This window comes from Dipodomys ordii, unplaced genomic scaffold, assembly GCF_000151885.1.
Source record: "Dipodomys ordii isolate 6190 unplaced genomic scaffold, Dord_2.0 Scaffold16, whole genome shotgun sequence".
Taxonomy (NCBI): domain Eukaryota; kingdom Metazoa; phylum Chordata; class Mammalia; order Rodentia; family Heteromyidae; genus Dipodomys; species Dipodomys ordii.
This window is the reverse complement of record NW_012267232.1, coordinates 16,175,393-16,191,099: the sequence shown is the minus strand read 5'-3', so window position 1 is coordinate 16,191,099 and position 15,707 is coordinate 16,175,393. Positions and strand designations below refer to the sequence as shown.

Genomic DNA, 15,707 nt, shown 5'->3' with positions numbered 1-15,707 from the left:
AGTCATGGAAATGCAAATTAAAACTACATTGGTATGTCATCTCACACTGTTTTGATATTAGAATGGCTGTTATTAAAATAAGAAAGATGATTATTAAGGAGGAAGTGGGGAATGTTTATATTTAAATATAAAGACTTAAACATGTTAATCCAGCTAAATTTGTGATACTTCTTCTTTTGAGTTTAGAAAACCAATCTCCATTTTGAGATCAGATTAATATTTCCCTTTAAAGATACATAGAGTTGTTTGAAAGTTTAATATTTTTAATTTCAAATTTTAATCCATAAGACTTTCTTTTGATGTGTATTACAAAATAGGATGACTTTTCCCAGATAGAGAACCTCTGACAATCTCAGCACTGGGGGTAAGTCCCAGTGATTAAAAAAAAACAAGCGTGGCATTTTCTTTTATGAAACAGATTTTTTTCATGATATTTTATAGATTTTTATTGCAGGTATTTATGAAAGTGATCCTTTTTTCCTAATATGGAGGTTTTAGTCAGCTTTTTTTTTTTTTTTTACTGACTCTTTTTTCATGATATTTTATAGATTTTTATTGCAGGTATTTATGAAAGTGATCCTTTTTTCCTAATATGGAGGTTTTAGTCAGCTTTTTTTTTTTTTTTTACTGACTCTGTTTTTTTTTGGTCGGTTGTGGGGCCTGAACTCTGGGCCTGGGTGCTCTCCTTCAGCTCTTCAGCTGAAGGCTAGCGCTCTACCACGTGAGCCATAGAACCACTTCTGAGTTTTTCTGCTTATGTGGTGCTGTGAAATGGAACCCAGGGCCTCATGATTGCAAGACAAGCACTCTACCACTGAGCCACCTTCCCATCCCCCTACTGACTCTTTTTGAGATGGAATCTTGTGGACTTTTCTGTCCTGGCTGGCCTTGCACTCTGATCTTCTAAATCTCAGCCTCTCCTGAGTAGGTAGGATTACAGGTAGAGTGACAGTTGCTGGTCTATTACAGTCTATTTCTCTTTGAGTAATTCTTGGCAGTGTATGTTTCTCAGAAGTTGTTGATTTTGTTTAGATTATTGTCTTAGTCCTTTTTTTTTTTTTTTTTTTGGGTCCGGTTGTGGGGCCTGAACTCTGGGCCTGGGCGCTGTCCCTCAGCTCTTCAGTTCAAGGATAGCGCTCTACCGCTTGAGCCACAACGCCACTTCCGGCTTTTTTCTTTTTGCTTATGTGGTGCTGAGGAATCGAACCCCAGGGCCTCAGGCTTGTAAGGCAAGCGCTCTACCACTGAGCCACCTTCCCAGCCCCTGTCTTAGTCCTTTTTGTACTGCTGTAACAGAATATCCGAAACTGAGAATTTATAATTATAAAATGTTCTTTTTTTTCTGGTTGTGGGGCCTGAACTCTGGGCCTGCACACTGTCCCTCAGCTCTTCAGCTCAAGGCTAGTGCTCTACCACTTGAGCCTCAGTTCCACTTCTGGCTTTTTTCTGCTTATGTGGTGCTGAGGAATCGAACCCAGGGCCTCATGCAAAGCAAGCACTCTACCACTGAGCCACCTTCTCAGACCCAAAATATTCTGAGCATTATAATTCTAGAGACTGACAAATCCCTAAATCTAGGTATCACTATCTGTGGAGAGTCTTCTTGCTACATTATTCCAGGGTGAGAAGCATCCTATATATAGCAGAGGGAAAATGTGAGAAATGTTCTATTTTAATGGCATCAATCCCAACCATGAATGTGGAGTCTTTATGTTTTAATCACTTACAGACCCACCTCTTTTTAAAAAAATTATTGTAAAGGTGCTGTACAGAGGGGTTACAGTTATATGAGTAAGGCTGTGAGTACATTACTTGTTGAGCATTGTTACCCCCTTCTTTGTTTTTCTCCTACTATCCCTTCCCACCCCTACCTCCCCTGCTCACCCCCATTGATGTTGTAAAGTTCATTTCCAGAATAATGTCTTGTGAGCATCATTGTTGCAATGGGTCATCCTGTGTCCTTATTTCAGCATTTGCAGACCTACCTCTTAATATTGTGAAAATATCAATTAAATGTTAACATGAATTATTTTGTAAGATATTGGAATCCTGTGGTTTGAATTATCTATGCATTAACATAATTGTATTATTCATGTAAATAAGCATACATATACATACTATATAATGAGTTATAATTATGTGATTTATACATTTATGCCTATTAATATAATAACTGTATTATTTGTGCTTGTATTGAACCACATAGGAAAAAAGAATTGAAAACAAAAAAATGTAATAATGTTTTTAATTTGCTTGTTTGTTACCTTTATAGATGGCCCTTTTATATTTCTTTATATGGTCTCGAGCTACTTTTCTAATGCCTTCTATTTCAGCTTCAGATATTCATTTTAGTATTTCTTATAAAGCAGTTCTACTATCAGTGTTACTCTAGTTTTTGTTCTCTTAAGAATGCTTTGATTTCTCCTTCAATTTTGAAAGACAGTTTTCTAGGTACAGAATTCTTGGCTGATGATTTTTCTTCTGTTAGCACATTAAATATGCTGCTCACTACATTTGGCACCCTTGACTACATCTAGGATAATCTTAGCAGATGGGAAGAATATCTCAGTAGGTATGTACAAATGACCCATATAAGATGATGCTAAGCAAAATGAACTTCAAGACATGGACACAAGAGGTTTTTCTTTGTTGTTGTTCTCAATGTACTACATGATTTCTTTTTCTTTTGTGTTTTCGCCCCCTATGGTTTATTCCTGTTGTCATTGCATTCTATTTTGGTACCCTGTGTATTGTATATATGTTTATCTGAACTAAAGAAGGGAAAGGAACAACAAAATGGGTGAGACAAAGGACAAAGGAGAACCTATGCAACAGTGATACTCACATGACAGTATGTTGGAAATGGTCTGTAGAACTTGGGGTGGGGATTGAGAGGGAGGAAAGGGAGAAAAATGAGGGAAGGGGTAACAAGTAAGACAAGAAATGTAATCACTACCTTACTTATGTAACTGTAACCCCTCTGTACATCACCTTGACAATAAAATTTAAAAATGTAATTTTTTGAAAATCCTATACATAATGAATAATTTCTCTTTTGTTGCTTTTGTATCTTGGCTTTTAGTAGATTAATTATAATGCATCTCTTTTTTGTGGAACTTTTTTGAAATTGTCTTACTTGGAATCTTTTAAGTGTCTTGGATGTGTAGCTTCATTTCTTTCATTAAATTTAGGCAGTTTTCACTCATCGTTTAAAAAGTACTATTTTCTTTTCTCTCTATTTACCCTTCACCAGGATTCACAATATATATGTTAATAAGCTTGATGATATTCTATATTCTGTGGCTATGTTAGTCTGTATTTATTTGTTTTTCACTTTTTTCTTTTCAATTAGATAATTTCAATTGGCATGTCTTCAAGATCCCTAGATCTTTATTATTTTCTGTTCAAATCTTGTTGCAACTCTAGTGAACTTTTGGTGATTATAATTTTCAACTTCATGATTTCTCTTTCCATTTTATAGCTTCTGTATTATTTAGTATCAATTTATCAAGCACTATAATTATTTTCTATGTGTTAAGTGATAAATTTTCTAGTATCTTTGAGATTTTTGTCTAGTGCGTTCTTTTAGATTTTTGAGAATATTTAAGATAGCTTATGTAAAGACTGTAATCTAGTTAGTCCAATGTTTAAGATTCCTCAGGGGGAGGGGCTAGTTTCTATTAATTTCATTGTAAGAATGAGCCCTATGTTTGTGTTTCTTTGTATTAATTGTTATTTTTTAAAGTAGATATTTTGATTAGTATAGTAATGTAGCATTTGGATATTGATGCACCCCACTTCCCAGAATTTAGTTTTATATATATATATATATATATGTATATATATAGTTTTATATAATACAGTTTTAGTTATAGATAATTCTTTAGTTACTTTTCTGAGCTAATTTTGAGAAACCTGTTCTTTGTTATGCATGGTCACTCAAGTCCCTGTTCTGTTAGCTTAGTTGTCAATAAATGATGTGACTGAGATTTATTGGCCATCTAAACTTATTCTCTAGAGAATTATCAGTTCCTTTGCCATTTATTAGTTGGTTTGTTTGATTCTTTGATAGATTAGCGTTTTGAGCTTCTTGTATATTCCAGTCATACAAAAACAAAAACAAAGTACTGGATGGAGGTATTACAATACTAGGCTACCAGACTTAAGGTGTATAGCCTGCAAAGACTTTTTTTTCATTCTGGAGACTCTCCATTCTAGTGATAGTTCTTTTGCTTTGCAGAAGCTTTTCAGTTTGATGCAATTCCATTTGTCAGTCTTTGCTCTTACTTGCTGAGCTAGTGGAGTCCTATTTAGGAGGCTCCTGCCTATGCTAGTATTGTTCTAGTGTTTTCTTTATGATTACTATAGTGGTTTCAAAGTTTCAGGTCTCACATTAAGATCTTTGATCCACTTTGAACTGACATTGATATTAGCACATGATGAGGGACAGAGATTTATTTTCAGACTTTTGCTTGTGGTTATCTAGTTTTTCCAGCAGCATTTTTTGAAGAGGTTGTGTTTTCGCTAACAGACATGCCCATTTTGCACTCCATTGTTAAATTAGATGGCCATAGCTGTGTGGATTTATTTCTGTGCCTTTTATTTTGTTCCAGTGGTCTGCTTTTGTGTCAGTACTATGGCTCTATAGAATAACTTGAAATCTGGTAGTCTCATGGATCAGACCTCAAACATTTTGTTTTTGTTTTTCTCAAGGTTGCTTTGGCTTTCCAGGGTCCTTTGTATTTCTATTTGAATTTATGGATTGATTTTTTCTCTTTCTGTTAATAACATTGTTGGGAATTCTATAGGGATTGTGTTTGATCTGTAGATTGCTTTTGGTAGTATAGCCATTTTTACATCATTGATTTTTACTTCTGTAATTTCCTTCTTTAAAATTTTATAGTTTTCATTGTAGAGCTTTTGACATGAATTGACATATTGAGTTTATCTTTGTACAACTAAAGATAGTAATGAGTAAATGGGTGAATATATATAATGAAAAGAGGCAATATTTTAAAAAAATACATGTTAAAGTCAATTTTTTTTTCTAGGACATACCGGGGGAGAGCATATTTTAAAAGGCAGCTTTATAGACTAGCAGCCCAAGACTTATCTGCTGCTATCCACTTAGATCCCAATAATTGGTTAGCATTTTATTATCGAGCTTGCTTGTTTAGAACGACTAATATTTCCAGAGCCCTGCAGGACTACAGCATTTCAGGTATTTTTTCTTTAACTATACATGTATAAGAATCTAATCTGGTTCAGAAGCTCAGTATCCTAGAAGGTAGTCCTGTTTGATCACTAATGTAATAAATGTATTATATGTATATTTGCATATATATATATAGTATATCCATGTACATTTATAAGTAACAATGGCTGATCTACAGGCATTCTAACATGCCTTTTTACTAAATGTGAATATGGATTTGGGTACATTTGGGTATATGTGTGTGTTCAGTTATGGCCAGGAGAGACTATCATATCAAATAGAGTACGTATCTATAAATTGAGTTCTAGAGAGCTATTTTGAAATCTCAGTTCTATTTCCTCATTAGCTTGTTAAAATGGTATTAAATCATTCTGTTTTGTGATACCCCCATTCCAAAGCTAAACCCATACATTTGTCAGATTTACAGTTTTTAGCTCTTTAAGAACAGGTTTTGGAATTCTTTGCAGTTATAAGAGGCTAACAACAAAAGGCTACTTATATTGTACCCTCAATGCATTACTGGTTTAGATTATATGTGTAACACATATAAAATATATTACATTTTTGGCCTCAAGTAGGTGCCCAGTAAACAATCTGCAATAGAATAAGTAAGCCCATTTTGGTTAATAAAATCCAGCTAGACGCTGGAGTTCCAAACATGACTATATTCATCGGATTGCAAAGTTTTAAAGATTAAGAGACAACCAGACTCCGACAGGGAAGAAAATTAAAAATGACTATTGCTTAACTGTCTCTAAATCATGTGTCTTCTGAGGTTGCCTGTCCATTCATATTTAGATAAAACAACCCTAATTTGAATTGTTAAAACAACAGCTGTTAATAAAACAGTTGTTTTACTTGTGCTGAGAGGAGTTTTGTGCCCTCTATTTCTAAGGTTTCTTGGAAAAGAGGATTAAAGATTGCTACTTCATTCTCACTTTTGTCCATGGTTGATTCTCTGTCTTTGCTGACCCATTCATGCCTGTGTGCTCCTTGTAGTTAGTGTTTCCTTTGCTTTCTTTAATCCCAGATAGTTCCTTCATTCCTCAATGTCACATATTTTGGGTAGTACTCTTGTTACTGAATATTTGAGGTTGAGAGAATAAATGTAGCACAAACAACTTAAATTTGGAGACCTCTGTTGTTTTATCTTGCTTTATCAGCGTAGCTGCCTTTCTCTCTGGTCTTCTATAATCTTTTCTCAAAAATTTTCCTCTTGGGGCTGGGAAGGTGGCTCAGAGGTAGAGCGCTTGTCTTGCATGCATGAGGCCCTAGGTTCGATTCCTCAGCACCACATAAGCAAAAAGAAAAAAGCCAGAAGTGGCGCTGTGGCTCAAGTGGTAGAGCGCTAGCCTTGAGCTGAAGAGCTGAGGGACAGCGCCCAGGCCCAGAGTTCAGGCCCCACGACTGGACCCCCCCCCCAAAAAAAAAGAAAAATGTTTTTTCACTTTTCCAGAGCAACATAGCAGTTAACTTTTCCCTTTCTGACAAACAATATTATGAATTGAGCTGTTGACTTGCTTTCAAATGATTATTTATGGGCAATTGCTCACACTTTTTATACTTCTCCAAATCCAGTACAGAGAATATTTGTGTGCAACATTGTAAATATTTTTGGCAGAAGTTTTCCTTCTAAATCAGAGTGAGCTTGAGATGCTCAGCAGATATGCATCAAATCTATGTCAAACCTGTTTAAATCACTAGCATGTTTCTGAAAGTAGCAGGAGCCATAGATGACTTGTGGCTGAATATTGAAGAGAGTTCCACATCTTGAGCACTGACAGGAAGTTCTCTTTATTCCTTGCTCTAGTAGCTCTAGCTGAGTCAATTATAAGTTCTACTTGCTTTGTAGCCTCTTTGCAGCTGCTTATCATGGCTTATGTATAGGTCTGACTTCAGATATATACCATGATCTAGACCAGTACTTGAGTCTGATGGTTGGTAAAGGAGTCTTGGCAATTATAACAGGGTAGCACCAATATCACCAATATTGGCACCACTCTGACAGGAACTGGCTTCTAGTCCCATCTCTGCCCTGACTTGCATTCTAATCCTGGTCAATGTTTGGGCCATATGTAAAGTGAGAGAATTACCATATATTATCATTAGTATTTCTTTCAGATCTAATGAATTTGTCAACTATAATAGCCACATCATTATGAATTAATGAATAAATTTAGACATACAACATACATATATATTATATACATATTTATAATGATGATGATGATGATGATATATGATATTTATTAGGCAATTAACTACCTGACAGGAACTTTCTAAATGCACATATAGAATATCTCAGTTAAGGGGCTGGGAAGGTGGCTCAGTGGTAGAGTGCTTGCCTTGCATGCATGATGCCCTGGGTTTGATTCCTCAGCACCATATAAGCAGAAAAAACCAGAAGTGGTGCTGTGGCTCAAGTGGTAGAGTGCTAGCCTTGAGTTGAAGAGCTGAGGGACAGTGCCCAGGCCCAGAGTTCAGGCCCCACATGGACAAAGAAAAAAGAATATCTCAGTTAACATTTAAATATTAATATGAAAGTCTATTTGTGGCTGAGTGGTAAAGGGCTGTCATAACAAATGTGTGTGTGTGTGTGTGTGTGTGTGTGTGTATGTGATACACACACACACATACATACATACATATATATATGCCAGAAGACCTGAGGCTTGAACAGAGTTCCTGAGATCTTTTGCTCAAAGCTAGTGCTTTACCACTTGAGCCACAGATCCACTTCAAGCTTTTTGGTTGTTAATTGGAGATAAGAGTCTCACAGACCTTGTAGCCCTGACTGGCTTTGAACAGTGATCTTCAGATCCTCAATCTCAATTCTCTGAGTAGCTAGGATTACAGGCATGAGCCACTAGTGCCAAGCCATATGATATGTTTTTATATCCACCAAGTAGTTACCCTCATAATAGGCATGCTTGTTTTACATAACATTAAGCAAATAAAAATATATAATAGGAAAAGTATCAATATGATAGATAATGTTCAGAAACTGACTGAGGTACTTACTTTTGTTTTTAAGTTCTCTTAAATGATGGCTATGAGAATCTTGGATGTTATCTACATCGGGGCATACTGTATTCACATTTGAAACTTTGGAATTTGGCAATTTGTGACTTTGAAGCTGTTATTTCTCTAGAAAGGTATGCCCCTTTTTCCTGTTGATTTCACTTGAATGAAATTAAGGTAAAAATTTTCTTCTCATCCTTGATAACTTATTAGAAAGCAAGACTGTAATTATAAAATTATACTAGAATTAGAATATTACTGAAAATAAGGTAGTGCTAAAATGAAATTAGTTTGTTTCCACTGATTTTAAAGATTTTAGAGATTCAATGGGTTTGAAAAGGCTAAAATCCATGGATAAGTCAGTAAATTATTAGGAGTTTGAAGATAGGCTAGAGCTTTTTGAAGTTAACTTACTAAAAAATGTAATCAAGTTTTGAAATTAATGACAAAACATGCTACCTGATATCATTTCTGGATAGACAATACAACTCAACAGAAGGGAAACCCCCATTTTTGAACACCTGATTTCATTTTGTTTAATAAGAATTAAGCATGATAGAAAGCCAGGTTGCAAAGCACAGAATTTAATTAAATATTTCCTCTTACTTCCAATTATGCATTCATTAAAATGGAAGTTGTCAGAAAGAGTAACCAATTATTCTTATATTCCATGCTAACTAGTAGATTGATTTCTTAGCTATCTAAAGGGAATGTTGAGTTTGTTTCAGTCAATCATGGAATAATGCTCCATTAAAAACCATGGAAAAACTTTAGGAAATTTTGGAGTCAGGAAGAAAAAAGAAAGAATTTCAGATACAAGGATTAGAAAGTAGGTGATAGGAACTTTGATGTCCCAGGTAAAGAATCTATTGGAAATGTAATTTCCTTATCTTGAAATAGAAGAATTGAACAAAATAATGTCTAAGGTCATTCCCATTCTAAAAATTGTTTGATTTTATAGAGGAAAACAACCTTTATTTGATATAAAAAGTAGCCATGTATAGTTTTTTCTTTCTTGCTATTGTTTTTAACATATTTATAATGTACTATGTAATTTTTTTGTTTCTTTGGTATGTTCCTCCCCCATGGTATAACCCCTGTTTTCATTGTATTTGATTCCAGTGCCCTGCATTTTGTATATACATTTTTCTGATTTGGGAGGGGAAGGGAAAAAACAAAATGCTTAAATAGGGATACAGGTTGACCCATTGTAACAATGAGATGTACAAGACACGATGTTGAAAATGAACTTTACAACTTCGGCGAGGGGGAGGGTGGGAGTAGTTGGGGGATGGGGAAGGAAGGGAAAGTAGGGGAAAAACAAAGGAGGAGGTAACAATGCTCGATAAAAAATGTACTCATTACCTTACTCATGTAACTGTAACCCCTCTGTACAGTATTTTTACAATATAAAAAAGTAGCTGTGTAAATGCCAATGTGGAGAGAATGTTTATCCCCCAACTCCTAAACCATAGAATATTACTATTTTTTTACTCTTACTCATGGCCTGAGGCAAAGAAATTTGAGTTGAAGGAAATATCTTGTAATTCAAGAAACTCAAGATTACATTAAAGAAGAGTAAAGAATTACTGAGACTGGGAGACCTCATAAATTCTGTTGACATAGACTATGATTGTTATTTTTTTCTAAGGATTTTATAAATGGTGTTTATAATAAGGAAGTACAGAGCCTGCCATTGAGAGCTCATGCTTGTAAGCCTAGCTATTTAGGAGGCTGAGATCTGAGGATCATGGTTCAAAACCAGCGCAGCGAAGAAAGTCTGAGTCTCTGATCTCCAAATAATCACCAGAAAACTGGAAGTGGAGCTATGGCTCAAAGTAGTAGAACACTAATCTTAAGCACAAATGCTTAGTGATAACTCCTGAGCTTTTTGAGTTTAAGCTCCACGATTGAAAAAAAAAAGTGCAGTAAACTAATTTACATTGCCTAAGTGAAACATTAAAAACACCTTGATATATATTGATGCATCTATTTCATTAGGATTATTCATAATTTGGAATCATAAATATTTTTAACAAGATTTTCTTTCTCATTTTCTATTTTTAGAGCTATTACTTTGCCTTATATAAACATTGGCCTCATACATCTGCTTCACCTGGACAACTACACTCAAGCCATTTGGAAGTTTTCCGAAGCTATTAAGATTGATTCTTTGAATATTCAAAGCTATCTTTGTAGAGCAGAAGCCTATCATAAGGTATTTAAGGTTTGAGAATCTTGGATTTTTAAGGAAATGTAAGCCAGATGCTGATGGCTCACACCTGTAATCCTACATACTCAAGAGGCTGAGATCTGTAGGACTATACTTTGAAACTAGCTTAAAGAGCAAGTCACTGGAGAGTTCATCTCCAAAATTCCCAGCAAGAAGCAAGGCTGGAAGTTGGATTCAACTGGTAGAGCACCGGCCAAGTAATCCTTATAAGTATAAGGCACTGAGTTCAAATTCCAGTATTGCCAAAAAATTGTATTTTGGATATTTGTTCAAGGTAATTTCTGCTGTACTAGTGTATTAATCTCTTTAATAGCAGTAGAAGCAAATGGATTTACGAACAACAAAAGCTAAACAGATAAAGTTAAGTATAGTTACTTACAAAACTTCTAATGATGTGTGCATTTTAATGTCTTTCAGTTTTACAATAATATAGTTCCTGTTTAATCCTTATTACCAAAGCAATAATATTTATTGCAGATAATGTCTTCATGCAAATAATAGTGAGCATTAAATAAGTTAATGAAAATTAGCAAATTAAAAACTGTCCATAATTTTATTCTCTGGGAATTGGTACCACTAAAATTTTGGGATCTGTCAGAGTGTGTGTGTGTGTGTGTGTGTGTGTGTGTGTGTGTGTGTGTACGTGTATGTGTATACTGCCGGGTGAGTGGGTTCACAGAATGGGATCAAAATCCATTAATATTTAATAGTTTATAGTTACCTAAATTAAAAATGTATAATATATCCTTATTGTAAAAAATCAAACAATTCAGTAAAACCAAGTGTAACTAAATCTGACTTCATCTCCAGCCCTCGAATAGACACTGCTTCCCAACTGCTCATCACTAATTGCCCTGTCCAAGACACAGCCGTTCCCTATCAACACTGCTGCAACCCCCTCCTAGTCTTCTTCACTCTTGTCTTTACTGCTTTGACAGAATTGCAACACAGCAGACTCCATCCTGTCAAAGCACAGGTCATTTTACTTTTGTGCTCAAAAACAGATGATTACTTTCTTTGACACTTAGAATAGAACCAAAATTCAAGTCCTATAGGTAACCACAGAAGGTGGCTCCTCATGACCATTCAATGCATTTCCTGAAAGCCCTCTAGATGTACTGATTCAAGTCCCAACAGACTTGGTTACACTGTAGTAAAAAAAAAAAAACACCAAAACTTCAAAATCACCTTACTAAAACACCAAAAGACTTATTTCTTGCACATACTACATGTGCGTAGAGGATCGTCTGGCAGGTCTCTCCTTCATTCTCTGCATCTTAGAACCCAGTGTGACTAGAGTCCTATTAAGTTCTTAACTTCCAGAGGATGGAGAAACCCAGCATAGGCTCAGTGTTGCTCCTATGGGATTCTAGCTCTTGGTCCTTGGGAAAGACATGGGTATAACTGTAGTATGTAGGTTTTTTTTGTGTGTTAATCTAACACTGTTGAAGAACCTGAGCCCATTTAGGGACGTTGGTTTGATTCCTATGCAATCCTAGAAACCAATTCACACACTCATCATCCTAGTCAGATGCGAGGACATATATTCAAAGGCACTTTGTTCTAAGAGGCAAACATCTCTCCACAGTAATAGGTGAATACAGTCAGTAAAAAGAATAAACAGAACTATACTAGGTGATTTGAAGGAATTTCCATGAGCTATTTTTTTTGTGTGTGTAGGAAAAGCAAGATTTAGGAAAGGGTTGAAGTGTATATGATATGATCCCATGTAAAAGTTATAAATCAAATCCTGTTCATGTATATATGAGAGATGACATTCATCTACTCGTGGGGATTTAACTACTACTGAGAATCTAATCTATGGATGCCTGGAGAGAAAGTTTATAAATTTAGAGTGAACCTAGTTTTTACTTAATGCATGGATGTGGACAGGTGGTAGAACAGGACAATTTACACTATATCTGCAGGTACTACTTACTTCCATGTATAAATATGAACTTTACAAAAGAGAATAATATATTCATATTTTGCTTCATCATCATGATGTCATTATATTTAGAAGAGTGGTTGGTTGTTCCAGTTTAATTTTGCTGAGTTTTTTTAGTACTTCTCTGGTAGTAGTAGAGTTTTGTCTTTACCTGTGTGTAATCAGACTATGTTTCAGTGACAATTATTGAACATCTACTTCTCATTGTATATTGATGCTAAATATATCTTTTTATATAAATTTTTTTCAGTTGTGGGGCTTGAACTCTGGTCTTCAGTGCTGTCCCTCAGCTCTTCAGCTCAAGGCTAGTGCTCTACCACTTGAGCCACAGTGCCATTTTCAGTTTCCTGGTGGTTAATTGCAGATAAAAGTCTCACAGACTACTTTCCTGTCCGGGCTGGCTTTAAACTGTGATCCTCAGATTTCAGCCTCTTCAGTAGTTAGGATTATAAACATGAGCCACCAGCACCCGGCTTTTTCTCTGTGTGTGTGTGTGTGTGTGTGTGTGTGTGTGTATGTCTGTGTGTGTGTCCGTGTTTGTATGTGTATGTATGTACCAGTACTGGAGCTTGAACTCAGATCCTCTAGCTCTTGCTTAGGTTTTTCCACTCAAGGCTGGCACTTGAACATTTGAGCCACACCTCACATTCAGCCTTTTGCTGATTGATGGGAGACGAGTCTCTTGGATTTGTCTGCCTTGTTTGGCTTTGACCCTCAATACTCTTAAATAACTAGACTTACAGGCATGAGTCACTGGGACCTGGCTAGATCATTCTTACGTTTTCTTTTAATCATTATTTTGCCTACTTTTTCCATCAAGACGGGAGCCTGGTCCCTGTCCCCATTTGTTTTCCCAGTGGAATTAACTTTTACTTTATCTTCTTTTGCATATGGGCTGATTAAAGATAACTGAAGTTTGGTGAAAGAGGCACTATAGTTGAGTGAGAAAAACTGAAAAAAAACCCAGAAAAAAGAGCTCATACAAACCAGAATATGTAACATAATTATATTCATGTAAAATGATAATTAAGTAAGTGTATATATAATCATTCTTCTGCTTTCATTTCTCTATATCCTATTAGCTTTGATAATTTTAAAGAAAATCCTCTGTATTAGATATCTCTGCAAAATAAAAGGTATAGTGAAATGTGGGAAGGGATAAGGATCAGAAAGAAAGAAATTAGTTTTATTAGAACCTGTTTCTATTTATCATTTAACAGTTACATAACCTGAGTAAGGCAGTAAGGGAGGTATCTCGTGTTATTCACCTTCAGCCAGATGGAATCCAGTTCTACATAATAAGGTATGAGAGTAGGCATCGGATTGTTTGGGGGATAACAGCATCTGCATAAGCTACTGGGATTGTTTATTCTCCCTTTTACTCTCCCTTACTATTCCAGTCTCTTCATTTTATGCTTAATCTGCAAGAAATACTCCATCTTCCAACATATACCTCCAGTTTGTGATAAAATTGAGATAATTTATTATATAAGATAACTGGACCTTTCCCTTTGCTGTATCTTTACATCAGAACACCACTGCTGACTGTTAGTTACATTTCTGAGGCCTTTCTAGATGGCTAGTTATCTATCAAGTATCTCATGATAGTAAGTGAGATAAATACATTTTCAATGTCAGCTGTGATTGTGTCCACAGGGATACCCAACTGTCAACTAATTCAGCAGAAAAAGGAATGATACATAGAATAACAAATTTAGTAGGTGTTGCTATTTTTAAAAAAAAGACCCTTTGCAAGTTTTTGCTGCCAAAAATATAATCTCTCAGGATTAATAGACCTAGACATATAGAATGGAATGAATGCTTTCTGATAAAGGCTTGCTTTTGTGTCACATTTTAGAATTGTACGTAAATACGTTTTATTTATTTATTTACTTACTTACTTATTGTCGTGGGGCTTGAACTCTGGGCCTGGGTGCTGTCCCTCAGCTCTTCAGCTAAAGGCTAGCACTCTACCACTTGAGACACAGTGCCACTTCTGGTTTTCTAGTGGTTTATTGGAAATAGAGTCTCACAGACTTTCTTGCCTGGGCTGGCTTTAAACCACATTCCTCAGATCTCAGCCTCCTGAGTAGCTAGGATTATAGGCATGAGCCACCAGCACCCAGCTATAAATACATTTTAATGTATTTAATGTTCCATAAACTTTACTTTTAAATGATTTCTCAGCAATCAAGTACAACAATTTAAGCATAGATAGGTGCAAAAAAGATGTCTGAATATTTTCTTCTCAGTATTGCATTTCTTAAATTATTTACCATAACATCATTTTGATTTTTTTATGCTTCCATATGCAAATATGAATACATTATAATCCTAAAATATTAAGCAATTGATTATAAAACATTTGATTTTAGAAAAAAATGTAGCTGCTTAGAATAAAAAAGCTACTGTTTCTTCCAGAGGACAATACCTTCTTACAATGAAGTGTTATGATCTTGCAAAATTCACTATTTATCAAGTGGCAGAAATGAACAAAGGTAAGTATAACACAAGGATTAAAATTGTTTTAACTTAATAAATACTTCTTCAAAAATTTCTACTCCCTGTAATACCTATGTATTAACAACACGAAGAGTTCACTTGACAGTTTCTAAAGTTTGTGTGCATCGTCTGATTCATAGTATAGTGATTTTGTTGCAAACTTACAGTTTTACTTTTTTGGTTTGTGATGGGAATGCCCAAAAAATATTTTTGGTAGTAAATATGTTTCAGTATGATATGGAATGCTATGACATTCTTAAAATAATTCTAATCTAAATTCTCAATACTTGGTAAAGGCACTGATAAAGTTTCTTTCTTTCTTAGGTGCCATTGAATTGAGTCCCATACAGCAAGCACTCATTTATTCATTTTGTGAAAATCATGACAAAGCCATTCAGGTCTTGAATGGGATTGTGTGGAATAAACCAGAAGTCACCATGTATTCCTTGTTAGCAAAAGCCCAAATGAAGGCTAGGAAAATCAAGGTGAAAAGTCTATGATTACTGTTTATTAGATCAAGCAATGGAGCAATAATAGGCTGTGCTTAGCATATGGCATTTAAATATTATTGTCACAAAATGACACGGTGCTTTTAACGTATGTATGTGCTATTTATTTTTACTCATACCTATTATACTGAGGCTGGGAAGATGGCTCAGTGGTAGAGTGCTTGCCTTGCATGCATGAAGCTCTGGGTTTGATTCCTCAGCACCACATAAGCAGAAAAAGCCAGACGTGGCACTGTGGCTCAAGTGGTAGAGCATTAGCCTTGAGCTGAAGAGCTGAGG

At 35.3% G+C, this 15,707-nt stretch overlaps 2 protein-coding genes across 2 annotated transcripts in view; both read left to right on the top strand.

The window, feature by feature from the left end:
* Window positions 1–13,769, top strand: part of LOC105982588 — a 116,900-nt gene extending 103,131 nt beyond the window's left edge. Inside the window, exons 13-16 of the mRNA XM_013012236.1 lie at window positions 5,052–5,221; window positions 8,250–8,370; window positions 10,304–10,454; window positions 13,638–13,769. Coding sequence (XP_012867690.1) covers window positions 5,052–5,221; window positions 8,250–8,370; window positions 10,304–10,454; window positions 13,638–13,769 — 574 coding nt within the window. The remainder of the gene's footprint in view (window positions 1–5,051; window positions 5,222–8,249; window positions 8,371–10,303; window positions 10,455–13,637) is intronic.
* Window positions 13,770–14,857: 1,088 nt separating this feature from the next.
* The window catches only part of LOC105982587 (tetratricopeptide repeat protein 6-like), a 48,489-nt gene continuing 47,639 nt past the window's right edge, over window positions 14,858–15,707 (top strand). The window contains exons 1-2 of the mRNA XM_013012235.1: window positions 14,858–14,915; window positions 15,244–15,404. Coding sequence (XP_012867689.1) covers window positions 14,858–14,915; window positions 15,244–15,404 — 219 coding nt within the window. The remainder of the gene's footprint in view (window positions 14,916–15,243; window positions 15,405–15,707) is intronic.